The 15,360-nt window shown below is 43.5% G+C and overlaps 1 protein-coding gene across 5 annotated transcripts in view; it reads right to left on the bottom strand.

The window, feature by feature from the left end:
* CRB2 (crumbs cell polarity complex component 2) overlaps window positions 1–14,216 on the bottom strand; it is a 39,671-nt gene extending 25,455 nt beyond the window's left edge. For 3 of the 5 annotated variants that reach the window (XM_074923421.1, XM_074923420.1, XM_074923418.1), the window contains exons 1-2: window positions 14,031–14,216; window positions 2,013–2,717 (exon numbers count right to left, since the gene is read on the bottom strand). In XM_074923421.1, coding sequence (XP_074779522.1) covers window positions 2,013–2,717; window positions 14,031–14,103 — 778 coding nt within the window. In that variant the 5' untranslated portion in view covers window positions 14,104–14,216. Of the gene's footprint in view, window positions 1–2,012; window positions 2,718–14,030 lie in introns of those variants that run through there. The other 2 variants (XM_074923419.1, XM_074923422.1) reach the window with 2 other exon arrangements.
* Window positions 14,217–15,360: the final 1,144 nt, after the last annotated feature.

Raw genomic sequence — 15,360 nt, forward strand, 5'->3', positions numbered from 1 at the left:
CCAGTCGGTCAGCACTTCACAAATAACATCCATTTTTTGAGTAAGCCATAAAATCTTGATCTTACATACAGTTCGTAAAAACCTAATGAGAGCTGGTTTGGTTCGGGAGCTTTTGAGGGCAGGGAGGACAGGGACGGGAAGAGAAGAACCACACTGCTAATCAGTGTTAATTTAAACTTTTATATATGATATAGCTCTTACAGTTTTAGTTAGACATGGTACTCTTCACCTGAGTTGAGTTGCTATTAATCAGATCCAGTGTCCTACATCAGAGGCAGCTGCATTTAGGGTATGGGAAAAGTGACCTCTACCCTGCTTCTCCAAAACATTGTTCCATTTGCTTAAATAATATTTGTAACTTGCTTTGAGATACCTAGGAAAAAAGCATTAAAGCATTGCAAAACTCTATTTATAGTGATACCAGATATTAGGTAAGAAATTTTATTATGAAACGCTATTAAAAATTAGGTGTTGGCTCCAATGCTACAGGTCAAGAATAACAGCACGTCACACATTCTCAGTCCAAAGTCTCAACTTTCCCTGACAGAACAAGCCGTCCTGTGTGACTTCTATACAACTACTTTACCACACTGTATTCCACCTCTGAGTTGCCCATGGCCTGACATCACCTCCGAACCTTAGTCACTGCAGTGGCACCTGCCAATCCATCTAATCTCCCCTTCCTGGCAGAGGCTCACCACATAGTGGTCATGGCCATCCTAATCCTGGCGGAATGCGGGCCCCCTAATCTGCTGCTTCAAACCCGTCAATACCCACGCAAAACTTCCTTCACCCAAATTCCAGCTGCAGGCACCAGGAAACAACCTGGCCTTGCTGGCCGAGGGTGCTAGAACCTCTGCCTGAAGCACTAGATCATAAGGCAAAGCCTCATATTTAACATCAGAATAACTTGGAGCACAAGCAGCTCCTCCACCTGCCCGGGTCATTTTATCACCTCCTTGGCAGGGGAATCCCACAATCCAGAACTGAGGATTCAGCATCAAGACAAAAAAGAAACTTATTTGCAAAGACAGAATTATGCTTGATACTAAAATCAATAGGAATCTTAACGCCTACACAGAAATTCTACTTTTTTCGTCCTTCATCTCTGTTCATTTTTATCAGAGAGTGAGTCAGCATCAGAGACCACATTCCTGATGTTGTAACTTCTCCTCATTCCACTGGTAATCAGCAGCATTCCTTCACAGCAACCTAACTCTAAATACTTCATCCTGTGACAAGAGGAAGGCTGAGAAAGTTCATGTGCTAGGTGGTACCAGGCAGACACGGGCGCAGCACAATTGCATTCCACTCTGATAAGCAGAGCTGGAGGAAGGAGAACCCCCCACTGCCTCCCTCACAGATAACTCACAGGTGTAGATTACTCTGAGTCACCATTAGCACAGATGCTCAAAAACAAAAAGACACTTAATGTCACATGCCAAAAAAACATTCCCTGGGCCTGAAAGAACTAGAAATCTCCAACTAACAGCCACCTTATTCCAAAAAGACTGCTTCCCTCAGAGAAATCCTGCAGGACGGGACAAAGAACTACAGGCCAGATAGACACAGATGAGTTGTACCTGGAAAACCAAGTATCCATTTCCTGATGATAAATCTCTTCCCTTGTATACCTCATTTCAGTTCATACTGAGCGTTAATCACATCTACTCTGTATCTAGTACTCAAGTCTCAAAGTCCACCCACTTCCACTCTTAGATCCACATCTCTCAACATCCACACGTTCCACGGAAATCTAAGCCTCAGCCGACACCCGAAAGCCACAACAAGCAGCCCTCCACTGTTATTCACACACAGCACTAAACAGTACCAAACACTCCAGAAATACGAGTCGTGCAGCAGAGACTTAGTCTCACAGCTGTAAACCAGCAGCTTCTCAGGACAGCTACCAGCATACAAGACACGTCAGCAGCAGGCAAATCGTGGAACTACGTGAACAGTGAGATGTAACCCCATCACGCAGCTCATACACAAGCATGGAAGGTACCTACCTGTGTAGCCGGGGCTGCACTGGCACAAGTAGTGATCCATCTCGTTCAGGCAGGTGCCGTTGTTTTTGCAGGGCCGGGACGCACACTCGTTGATGTCTATCTCGCAGTTGTAGCCCTGGAAGCCAGGCACACAGAAACAGCCGTACTCGTTCACCCTGTCTCGGCAGATGGCTCCGTTCTGGCAGGGCCTGGAGGCACACTCGTCGATGTCCTCTCCACAGTTGGCCCCGGTGAAGCCAGGCTGGCAGACGCAGGTGTAATCCCCAGGACCCTCGACACATGTCCCGTTATTTAGGCAGGGCTGGCTGGAGCACACAGAGCTTTCTGTTTGGCAGCTGTCTCCATTCAGTCCTGTTTGGCATTTACAGGTGTATCCATCTACACTATCCACACACTCAAACCGAGGGTCTTTACAAGGGTTGCTCTCACACTCATTAATATCAGCGTCACAATCGGTACCTGTGAAGCCGGGCACACAGATGCATTTGTATTCCAGGAGTCCTGCAGTCCTGCTGCAGATCCAGTCGGCAGGACACTCGTGTTTAACACACGCATCATAGAGGTGTTCACAGTTTATGCCCACGTAGGCTACTGGCTTCACGGGGCAGGTGCACTTGTAACCCACTTCCAAATCCGTACAGCTCCCACCATTCTTACATGGGGATGAGGAACAGCTGCTGTCATTTTCAGAGTATGAAGTTCCTGCTGAGAAAAGAGACTTTGCGTTAGTTGGCATACATAGCCCTAAAGAAGTTCATCCTTCTGTTGGTCGCCACATCCAACTCAGAGATTGCCACCTCAATTCCACACTGCAAGGGGCTGTTCTAGCCATTAGCCGAGAAGGATACTGGAGAACCAAACATTTACTCTAAAGAAGACAACACAACGTGCCTTCATATGACAGCAATCAGGAATTTCTTGCTAAGATGGGTGACTAGATGCCTGGTTTTCAGAAAGCACTCACAAACCATTTTTTCTTGTGCTCATTCATCCCCGAGTCACTGAGAGCAGCAAAATGTATCACCTTAAATCCATTCACAAGATGAACTTTGTGTAAAATTCAACAACCCCTTTCACTGACAGGGCACAGGACTTGTGCTTAGAAATCCAGAGAAGCAGCCAGTATGTTTCAAGGTATTGGCTGTGGCTCTTAATGTCCCAGCTGCTCCTGGGGATACAAATTTTTCTCAGCTAATCCACTCGTGATTTGAATGAAGATGCTGCCATAAACAATCCAACCCAAACTCGAAGCTGGCACATTTCACACAGTCTCTGATTACATCAAGAAGCTCAAAGTTTGATAACCACTGGCCAGGCACCCTCACCCCACAGGTCAGACATGTAAATTTACACAGAAGGAAATTTTTAGATGTTATGAGAACAGCAAAGAAGAGCAGAGACTGATGAGATTCACTGTACTGATGGCATTTGAGATCCAAACTCTTTGTATCTGCAGAGCCAAAACACCAATCTAATATTCAGATACCAGCAACTAATGTTGAGACCAGATCCCCCTAAATCTGGGAGCATTTGGATGTGATCAGTTTATTCACGCACAGCCACAACGCCTTGCTATCCCCCAAACAGCAGCGTTTAAAAGGCTCTTGCCCCATTAAGCAATTTCACCATCCAGAAATATGATGGGAGATGCCCATGGAACTGCAAATTTAATTCATATAAATGAGATAATACAGGATACATGATGTAAAAAAGCTGTGGGGTACAGCCACCCCAAACTGATTCCCGTGTGAGTGTTATGAAACATCCAAACTTGGAAGTAATTCTGCAATTACTATATAGCAGATGTTTTGAAAATATCTATGAAAAATGCCCACAAAGCAAAGGTAAAGCTCATGAAATCACAAGTGGTATCTGAGAAACAGCTACTGCTTCTAGTGAGACAATGCGGACTGCCTAGCACTGGAAGTCATGCCATCACTAGCATTTAACCTTGGTTTTAGATGCCGTTGTGTAACCAGCTCCTTGCCCTTTTTGCTGCCTTCTGTATGTAACTGTGGGCCAACTAGTGACAGGAATCAGCCTCTGGGAAACTCCCGAAAACTGCAGGTGGAGAGTGGGCAGTTACTCTGACACTGTCCCCAGCTCACCACCCTTGGCCCTCACTGCATTACTGACAGTTGAGAAATATTGTTTTAACGTGCTCCATGCTAAGGATTTGCCAGGATCACATACCACAGCATCACTTCTCAGCTGACCTTACACATTCTCTCATCCATGTCATCATTATCCCAGCCCATTTTTGGTCATGTTTGCCTTGCTCTGGTGCACCTTCTACACATCCAGGAGTTAATCTGTGTCAGTGGTTTTCTATCAGCTCCTGCCCCATCAGCTCCTCAGTCTCTTTGTACCTGAAGGTGGAGGGCCTGAAAGGGATTTATAGGAGACTTTGGTTTACAAAAGCCTGCCCCTGTCCTGACCTCCCCCAAATTCCTCCCACCAAAAGACTGTAGTGTTTCTAAGTCTTCTTTCAAGAGGCAGCGTTGCTGGGGGAGGGAGGGTGCTCAGGGATTTAGACAGCCCTTTCTCTTCCCAGCATCATCTCTGTGGCCCTCCCCTCCCTTCCTCTCTCATGTGATGCTGGGGAGAGTTGCTGAGCATTGCACTGTCCAGCAATCTCATTATTCTGCCATCAACCCTTTTATTCTCAGATTCCCAGTCAGGCAGAAAACAAGGATGACGGAATCTGCCTGGAATCTCTGTAGCAATTAAGAGTGGGAGCCCAGGAAACTATTTGCAAAAGAGGTTTACTAGGCCGGAGATAGGAGCCTTTGTACGCTTAATGAGTAACCAGTCCCAGCCTGAGCCTTCCACAGGCCAGGAGCACACTCTGTGACAAAAAAGGTGACCAAGTCCACTGCATGTTCCGAACGACTTCTCCAGTTCGCAGCAGACTCCATCTGCAAGAAAATCACATTTCAACAGAATCACCAAGCCCTGCTAGTGTAGACAGCCTGAAGTCATTTCAAAGGCTGCATGCAGAGTTTTCTGCTGCCATTACAAGCAGACAGTCTAAATGCTTCTTGTAAATAAAGATAAACATCAAATCACTTTGGTATTTCCTGTCTTTTCTAGAGCTCTTTCAAAAACAGACAAACCTTTTTGCACCTTCTCTATTTTAGTTCATCATATGACTGCAATGCTCAATAATCTGTATTAGTCATTAATGCTTGTCCATTACAAAAAGATTTGGTGACAAATACGTGGCCTCAGTCACACACAAACTTGCAGACACAACGGGGCTGGACTACAGACTGATACCAAGTCAAGCAAACACAAAACTTCACTAAAAAGTCAAAAGGCTCTCCTGGCTTACCAAAGAACAGCAGTGTGGTAAAAGGGAGAAGCCAATCTTCTCTAAACCCACTATGATCATGAACAATAGCAGTGGTTACCTAGTTATGTGTACTCCTAAATCTGCAGTGTATGTGTATGTGTATATGTAATGCAGTGGTTACCTAGTTATGTGTACTCCTAATCTGCAGTGAATAACTAGTTATGTACAGGACTGCACAGAGAAAAGCTGAATTCCTGCAGTTACTGCATTAGCTTAAGCTACTTTCTATGTCCAAACATTACCTTAGTTATATCTAAAAGTGATGACTTCAGCAGGACTTCATTTTGGAGGAAAATGTTCTTTTTTTGGTACAAATATCCTGAGGTAACACAGCATAAGGCATACACAGAGCAGGCTGAGAGACTGCAGGGTAAATCACAAGAAATGAAACAATATCTAAATAACTTCAAATTATTCTGTGGCCTGCAGCTTGCAGAAAATTACCCACGTGTCTGTCCTACTCAGCAAAGGTTACAGGCGTATTAACAACACTAACTCCAAGATTATATCATATACTCCCTTGTATATAGCATGCCTGCACTAATACTGGAATATTTCCCAAGGACAAAACAGGACCCTGTGTAAATATAGTATAACCCTAATACTCATTCAGTGGCAGTGCTCAACTTCTGGCTAAATAATTCCACAGATGAGACACTAATTCAAAACAGAATTTGTTATAGAGTGATGTTTAAAAGGGAGATCTCAGCAGCAAGTACACCACTTGCGAAGTCACCAGGAAGTTAAATGCAGACACTGCAAGAATTCAGTGTACTAAATGGGTATCAAAGACTTTGACTACCGCCTAGTTTGAGAAAGAACAAATATGATGTTTTTAGCTCTGCTTTTGTTATTTTCATCCATCAGTCCTAGGGCATACAATAATTCCTCCCAATTTTGAAATAAGATTATTATATGAATGTGGATAGCATACGAGTACACACCAAATGCTAATAAGCACAATAAATAAATTAGCTTTCCATGCTAATTCATTAATATATACCAACCATGAAAACGTGTAATTTGGACTATGCTGTTTCATGAAAATAGTGAAAATCAGGTCAAAGAAGTCACGGACTGACAAGAGTTTATCGTTTTCCACAAAAGCAGTTGTTGCTGAATTCACAATTACATTTAGGATTTTTCCTTTATGTTTCACAAGAAGAATATGAATCAGTGATGTTTGTAAGTGAAAAAAAACATTTTAAAAATATATATATATATATATATTACAGTCATACCATCCTGCAACCCTACTCTGAAATGAAACTGGAGAAGACAACAGCTTCTTTGAAGAATATGTTCCAGGCCTTTAGGGATGGATTAGGAGGAACTTCAAAGGCTAACAGAGTCGCATATAAAGCATTCCCCGAGCTCTGTCAGGACAGGTCTGGTTTTACACTTTAAAAGTAGCTGACAAAGATTTGCCCTAAAAGATGAAGCTTGTGACCTTTTGTATCACTTTAAGGCAAACAAGGTGCATTACCACGCTTTGTTTGAATAACTGGCTTTAATAATAGTATACTTTATATCTTTACTAAATGATCGTGTCAAAGGGCAGTTGCAGCAGCGAGTCTTCTAGCCATAAAAAGAGAAATCAGAAATTAAAAGAGATGCTGGGCAATCCAAGGTCCCCCTGGTAGTAGTTCACTGTCTCTCTCCCTGAAAGTCCTGAGAAATCTCGTCAGCAAACCGGGACAAGATGCTGTCGCACTGCACTGGCAGAGAGAGTTGTGGGAAGTGATAAAGGCAGGGCAGGAGGAGGTTCTCAAAGAGGAGTGGAAGATTTTCAAAGAGCTGGAGCAAAGTTTCTGTCCTTCTCTTTAAAAAACAAACAAAACTCTTCAACTCTGTTCACCATTCTCTCACACATGTGAAATCTCAGTGGTGATTTCCCCCCCAAGTTGCACTGAAATAAATTCTTTCACAGCCTCCCCTCTCCATCCTGACATTATGTTATAACGCTGCTGGTAGTTTTTATTCGAGACCAATCGTGAGTTGCTAAGATAATACACAGGACAAGGAGCTTCAGTCATGTCATCACTTCACTTCTTGCAAGAAGCTGCTTTAGCATTACTCACTCGCTTCTATTTTTTGGTTTTGCTTTTCACAAGTTTGTTTTTTCAAAGTCTTGGGCAGCTATGACAGAGGACGGATGCTCTCAAGCTGAGGCTACACCTGACCTCATGGAAGATGCTCAGTGCAACATTTTCATGAACCTCTCTCTCATTTTAACTTTAGCTGCTTAAGTTGTTGATTCCCAAGGTCCCCTTAATCGTCACCCTATCCATGCACATGGCACCTCAAGTTTCTAACTCCTCACAGGGCTTCACTGGTAACTACCTCAAAGGTGCTCTTAATGGTCACTTAAAATTCCAGCAGGGAAGTGGCAAGTATTGGGGTTATCAACCCAGAGATTACCTTGTTTCCTTCATACTGAAGGACAATTTTGACAATTGATTGATGGGGTTTTAAAATTATATTTGATTTTTTTTTTCAAATGGAATATAATCTCTACAAACAAAAAAATTCTAAGCACTCAGCGGTACTTACTGAAAATACCCATCTCTGAATACCTGTTCACACACGTGCACTGCAGTCAGAGCACGTTTTCATCCTTTCACTGTCTCCCACGTACAATCTCTCAGCAAAATGCTCATCATCACAGACACAACTGCCAGAAGAGTCAGGATGCCGTAACATTATTTCCTGGCTTAGCAAAAACTTAATGTGAACTCGGGCAAGCCAGTTCCACTTTGTGTATCACTTTGCCCAATTTAAGAAACAGCTGCAGGTAGTTCACGACTGTCCTGTAAGATGATTTATAATTATTATTCAAAGCCTTTAACACCTTACATTTGAGGTATTACAGAATTAGAAGGTTAGACTTTTCCAGTCTCTAAAACATGGAGGTGCTTTATTTCAGCACATAATATAAATACTACAACTGTGCAGCAAAAGGAAAGACAATCGAAGTGCTTATTTTATTTCTGGATTCCCACTGAAATATGAAATATTTTTCCCATTTTCTAGGCTCTGATAACTTTCCTGATTTTGCACATTCCTGCTGTGGCTTTGATCATGCCCAGATGCCTGAATCATCTCGGGAAGCAGAGAATACCTAGCAGGAGAAGACAGGCTCTGAAGTGGGATGGGATGTCAGATTGGGCACTTCACCCAGACTAATTATGGGAACATTAATGATAAAAGGAATTGTGTCTTTCCAGTCTTTGGGTCAATCAGAAGTGGGACTGAGACAAGAGGATGACAAAATGGTGAGAATCAGGTCTGCTTATGTCCAACTTTTCTCATGTCTTCAGCTTCTCTCTCCCAGCAAATCAGTACAACTCACACTACCCATAGTCCAGTTTAAAAAAAAAAAAAAAAAAAAGAGACACACAGAAAAACAGAGGATGTAAAATACCAGACTGAAGCTGCAAGGCTTTTAAGGGGTAACCAGGCTACACATATGCCCAACAGTGTTTCCTCATTACGTGAACCGAGGGGAATAAAGGGATGTGAACTCCTCCTCAAGAACCTATTACTGCAGAGGATTCCCAAACAGAGGAGGAAAGAGTTTATTTACACACTGCATCTCCTGGTGTAGCACTTTTGGTTTGTGTTAAACAAGTTGCAATGGACAGGACTGGCATATTTTCCTCTTCTTTTAGTGACAGAGTTTGGGAAAAAGCCTGCTTCATGCTTACGAGCATTTATTTATGTTTCCAAAACTATGACCCAGCCATGATGTATTAAGTACCTTTTGTGCATGGATTTGTTATTGAGTGCCTTTACTTTCATGCTATTGTAAATCTTACGACTATCATCTTTTACAAAAAGGCACTGCAAGAAAGAGGCTTCTTTCAGGTGCATTTCACCTGCCTTACTCACTACAACAAATGGAAAAAAGACAATTTACAACCAAGAGGTGAGAACAGGAGGCTTCCCAGCAGCAGCCCCCAGCTGCACCACAGTGATAACTGAGCCAGGGGAATCTTCAAGTGCCTAAACTGTGAATGCTCAAAACCCCAGATGCAATTCTTCCCAGTCAGGCTGTGCTGGCGCTGATGGCCCCAACATAATTCCCGGTAGAGAACGATACCGAGGCCAAGGGTAGAGAAGGAACCCCTCCACCTCAAGTATCAGAGTAACACAACTATTAAATAAATGCTGAATAAAGGAATGGAAAGAGTTATGTCTCCATGACAACAGGAAGGCATGTGCTTATATTAGTAAATCCCTGCTGACCTCTGCTGCTCTCTCCCTATCCTGGTCAGTGTAAAGGATTAGTGAAAGGGTACACACACTACGGCCTGTCCCCAGGATCTACACACCAGGAAGGAAGGCTGGACAGGCCTGAGAAGGGGCTTTCATGCTGTTCACCCTCTCTCTTCCCCACTCTTGCTAACTTTGGAAGGATAGTGTATCTGCTATGGAAGGTAACAGCAGAATAAAATAAAACCCTTCTTCGGGAAGTACATTCAGTACTCCGGGGAGCATACAGGGCCTTTTTAGGTGGCTCTACACATCCTAGGGCTTTACAAGCACCATTTCCTTCTTGGCACAGAGAGATTAAACCCTTTCTCCCCAGACAGGAGCAAAGCACCTGCTCCTAGTGACACTAGCATCAGAAAAAAAGGCCCTGAAATTCTCTGAGACTACTGACAAGCTCACGACATGGTAATAATTGGCACTGATTTTTCACCCAGCCTAAAATATTCCATAACCTGTATTCCTTGTCCTGCTTAACGCAGTAACGGGCATCTTTTGACAGCTGCTTTAACAGTGGGCTTTTCTATTCCACATCAGAAAATGGACGTGGGCATGGGAAACTTTCCAAAACACCAATGTTTGATCACAACTACCAAGCCCCCAAGCTGCAGCAGTTTACCACCTCTGCCAGCCATCAGGAGCAGCTCTGTTAAGCAGCTTGCTCCCACCTACCAGCAGCTCCCTCTCCCCCCAACCACTTCCCACCAACTTTTGTTTGAATTCATGGTCACATGCTCAAGTGTCACCATTAGGATCAGGTCTATTCAATACCCCCTCAAGATCCTGGTGCCCAGAGTCAAGTTGTTCCTCTTCATTTTTTATAGAGGGGAGAGATGATACTTCAGTGAAAATGCAGGTTGAGGTACTATCTGCTGGTGGAATCTAAACATCATCATTATGATCTCAGGTTACCAGCTTATCAGATCTGACAATCTCTGTGAAGCAAGACATGTCACTATGACAAAAAAACACCCTCAAAATAAAGATTAGGTAATCAAAAAGCCATGCTGGCAATCAGCAGGTAGTTCTTCTAAGACAATACTGAAGAAATGGCCCAGCAAGATGCTAGGGATCCCAGCAACGCCTACAGCATCTTTTAGAAAAGTCAGTGTCAGAAGAGCATTACTGTTCATGGCTTTGATACATCTTGTAGAATTCTGGTAGATTAAACACACAAGTCCAATATCTTAGCCAATTACCTGTTGGGATACTAATTTAAAAGCCTCTAGCAAAGTCTCTGCACACAGTTCAGATTGCAGTTTTTCCTGCCCGAAGTTTTAACGGTATTGTGCGTTCATCACTTCCCAGCCTACTTCTGACGTTGTTTTTCTTTGTTACTAGAGACCAACAAGTTCCAGACCACAACGTTTGCATGCTAGGTTTTAGGTGTGACCAGAGATACGTACACAGTCTACTAGTGTAAAATATTCATAAAGAATTTATATTATAAGGGCCTAGACTTTCATTAAGACAGGCATAAGATGATGTGGCTCAGTTTCCCCTTGTGAAATATGCAGAATATTTACCCTCTCAAAACGCAGAATGCCAATTCCTGGCTCCCTCACACCCAGCTCGCCCAGTGAATTGCTGAATGGTGCCAAGCAGTGGGCAGCAATCCATAGGGCTGAGCAGTGCCAATATTATGGCCAGAGGCATTAACAGCATTAATCAGAAATAACGCTTCAGGGAACTAAACTTACTCTTAACACAGAACAAGTAGCCAGCTAGCTTGTTTTTATTATCTGTTCACTGTTCCAACGCAGATTGGAAGATGTTAACTCCTATTATCATGCTTCTAGAACTTGGAGAAAGGAGCTATAAGCCCATGTTTTGTGACAGTATTGCATATATTGCCACAGTAACTCTTTGATCTTCTGTGCTTATGACATCCCTTAATAAACACTCCTCCAAGCTGGCCTTCATGGTTTACACATTCTCTGATCTCTCAGCCATTTCCACAGATCAAACACGGAGACAGGGGGTTTCCTGTGTATTCAGTTAACCAGATTGAGTCACAAACTTTAATTTCCAATTCTCATTTAAATATACTGACAATCAACAAATGCTATTCCTTTGTTTCCACGTTTTGAAGGAGTAAGATTTAAACTATCTGTATGTCCAAGCTAATCTCAAGAGCTTGCATTAGAGCAGATAGCAAACTGTCAGAAAAAAGGTTTGTCTGCACATGCTCTCTCTCAATAGGCGTTCAAAGAATTTTCCAGGCCAGAGGTATGTGAATTACTGTGCATGTTGCTGGATAAAGATGTGGGAAGAGAAATGAGTAGGCACTCATTCTACCCTCCAGAATCTCCTTTAGTAAAGAACACAACAAATTAAGCTGAGAGCTGTTTTACACATTACACAGACAGCAGCAGTAAAACAGGAGTCACATGCAGAGCCTGTACCACTGCCCCTCTGGAGTTCATTTTAAATAATTGGAGATAGTGTGGATCTGGCTGCAGGATGGTTGTATGGTTACAGCTTGCAACAGGCCATCTGGATAATCAGAATTTTCTCAAAAATTTTTAACAAATAACTTAGCCACTCTGTGCTTCAATGATGTTTAGACTAAATCAATCAGAAATAATAATTTTTTTTAAAAAAAAAAGCAGTCGTGGCTCACAAAGGCAAGAAAAGGCATTTCCCTATGGCCTCAAAATTCTACAAGTGCTACATAGATGCCACCATTCACTACAGTTAAAATCTGGTAGAATTCCTCTTGCAAACTAGGAGCAGGTGGAAAGATTATGGAAATTACCACTTCCCTTGAGCTTGGCTGGCTATATCAAGATGTGTCCTCCACCTGCACTCCAAAGGAAAACAATGTTCTCAGTAAATCACTATTCCAGAAAAGAGCTTTACCCAAGAGTGAAAAGCTATCGGTGCCATGGTCAAACAGCACAAATCCCCAGAATCACCACAGCTCTCTGGCAGCCCCATACTGAGCAATACTGTATATGCAATGGGCCTGCCTTTTGCACAAGACAAAGCCACCATAATTGCTTCACACTCCAAACCAGTAGCTATGGTTACTAGATACAAAAGACAGTCCTGCTGCTTCCCTGTGGCCAGAGGAATTCCAGGCACTTGGAGCGAATGCACCAGACAAAGAAGCTGGTACAAGGAAGGGGGTGTGGGGGGTGGGGGGGTGGTAAATCTGACAAAAATCAAAATGTCTTTTGACTTTCATGTTCATAGTCTGAGATGACCAGAGCAAAGGAAATTTAAGGAGGCTTCACAGGTAAAAAAAAATCTGTTGGGGAATCAAAAGGAAAGATGAAAACTTTCTCCAACTCTCAAAAAGTACATAAAGATCACCCACTAATCCAAGAAAACACCAAATGCAGTATTGAACAGATATTAGTGGAGAAAATGCACTCTGTCATTTCTGCACATTCTCCGTATTTTACCTCAACATCTTCATGTCACTGAACATTCTTGTCCTAGCTCAGTGGAAACGGAACAGGAGTTTACATACAGATCCTGGCCTGGCAGCACCAAAGAGAGTATAAGGAGGCTGGTTCAATCCCAATCATAATTTCCAGTAAAAGGTTGGACATGTTCCTGATGTGACCTTATAATCCCTACATGACTAAAACAGATGTCTAGGCCCAGCAGACCTCCAGGCACCTCTTCCAGAAGAAACAGAGAAATCCGTTTTTCAGGGACCATAAGAAATCGTATACGAGTGTGACTTTTGGAGTCCAAAGACATGTTCACGTGAACTTGAAGAATCCCAGTACACATAAGTATATTCTTTGGCTAGGAAGTAAGTTTTCAACGTGGAAAAAACAAAAACCCCCATCAGTGTCAAACTCTTTTGTTACCTCACCACTTCTTACACTTTCAGGATGGATCTGCCTTCTTCAAAATTTCTAAGGGAGAATACTCATGCACTCTTCTTTCTCCACATTTTGTACCGGAGGTATCTGGCACTTCAGTGTATTAGTACACTCCCCTAGGTACACACCTGGTTTGCCTAGATGTATTTTTAAAGCATGTAGAATGGAAATAAAGCTCAGTGTTTCTTCTGTATGGGCATGACCGTAAAATTCAGAACTTTTCAATGGAGAAAATCGTTACTATAGTAGCTGACTACGTAATTACATGAAAGTGCACACACTTTCAGCTCTTGTGAATAAATGCATACATACATGTGCACAGGGAGAAAGACGAAAGAAGAAATACACAGAAGGAAAAACATATCTAGAATGAAATGCCTGTTTATCTTCCAGACAATAAGGTTTCAGGCTTCAGATCTAACTGTGAGAGTGGCATTTTGTTCAACTACCTTTGCAATATAAGGGCAGGTCACAGATTTGATCCAAAGTTACTGCATTGTAGTTGGGTAAGAATCAGGCACAGAAGACAAAAAAAAAAAAAAAACTTACCCGAAAGTAAGAGGAAAAGTGGCAGCAGGAGAGCAGCACTGTGCGCCCTGGAGGTAGTTTTCTTTAATTCCATGACAAGCCTAAGGGTGGCTGTTCTAAAAACCTCTGGGGAGCTGGAGGCCAGCAGACAGCGGCTGAGCCCACATCACGGACTGGGGAGAAGCTGCTCTCCTGCAGGCAGCTCCATGCCCCGCCGGCGGGGGACTAGCACTGCCTCGGTGGACAGAGTCCCCGGCCGCTCGCCACGGCGGCACCGCTGCTCCGGAGAGCGGGAAAACGCCGCCTGGACCGCACGGACCGGACTGCCCGGGGCAGGGCCCGCGGTCCCGGGGCGCGGCAGCCGGAGGCCTCACGGGCCCGCGTCTCGAAAGAGCCTCGGCTGCCAAAGATCTCGAAGAACTCGGAGGTTCGCAGTACAGGCACAAAGGAAGAAAGGCCCCTGTGTGGGGGTTTTTTTGCTGTTTTTTTAATTCTTGCTGTATAATGAAGAAAACAAACCTGGCGTCTCCTCCACGGCTGGGAGAGGAGCTCAGGACGGGCCTGGGGCCGGAGGGGGCCGGGGGTCATTTCTAAGGATGCCGGCTTCTGCGACAGCTCATATTTACAAACAGACTCCAGACGAGGATCAATCACACTCTTCTGATAGAGGCTGCTTTGTTCAAAGCAAAACTAAGATAAAAGACAAAAAACCCCCACACTGTTAATCCCAAAGAGCAGAGCTAGTCCACGTTAGTCTTTAGTGCTAACTCACACACCATGAGATGTGTGAACCCCAAAACATACCAACCCACAAAACTGTAGGTGAACCCTCCTCCCAACCAAGGAACAGTTAGAGATCAACAGGAGAAGGATCTGCACAACACAAGCGCCAAATCACATCACCACCTTTACATGCATGCGTTTAGTTTTAGAAGTGGAAAAAATTATCAGTGCCTATTGTTTTGTGAGAGTAACTGTAAAAAAAGACAGAGCCCACACTCAGTTGTGACCTACTAAGTACCTCTAAATCCACATCACAATTGGATTAAATTAACCGTAATGAGAATTACGTACACTGCCTCACCCTTCCACTGACAACTAATAATAGAAGGCAGGTAAAATGCCATACAAACTCCTAGTTTAAACCAGAAATATGCAAGATAGCAAGGAATTGCTGCAGACAGACCTAGGCTGCACATGAGGAAATCAACAGCAACCCTACAACGAGTAGTTAATATTATCTCAGCATCCTGGCAGAGCAGACAGAGGCTGACGGGCCATGTGCAGGGAAATGGGGTATTTACTGCCCTGGTTTTACCTTCGGTGCAGAAAGCAGAATAGTCACGGCAAA

Source organism: Athene noctua, chromosome 20 (assembly GCF_965140245.1).
Source record: "Athene noctua chromosome 20, bAthNoc1.hap1.1, whole genome shotgun sequence".
Taxonomy (NCBI): Eukaryota; Metazoa; Chordata; class Aves; order Strigiformes; family Strigidae; genus Athene; species Athene noctua.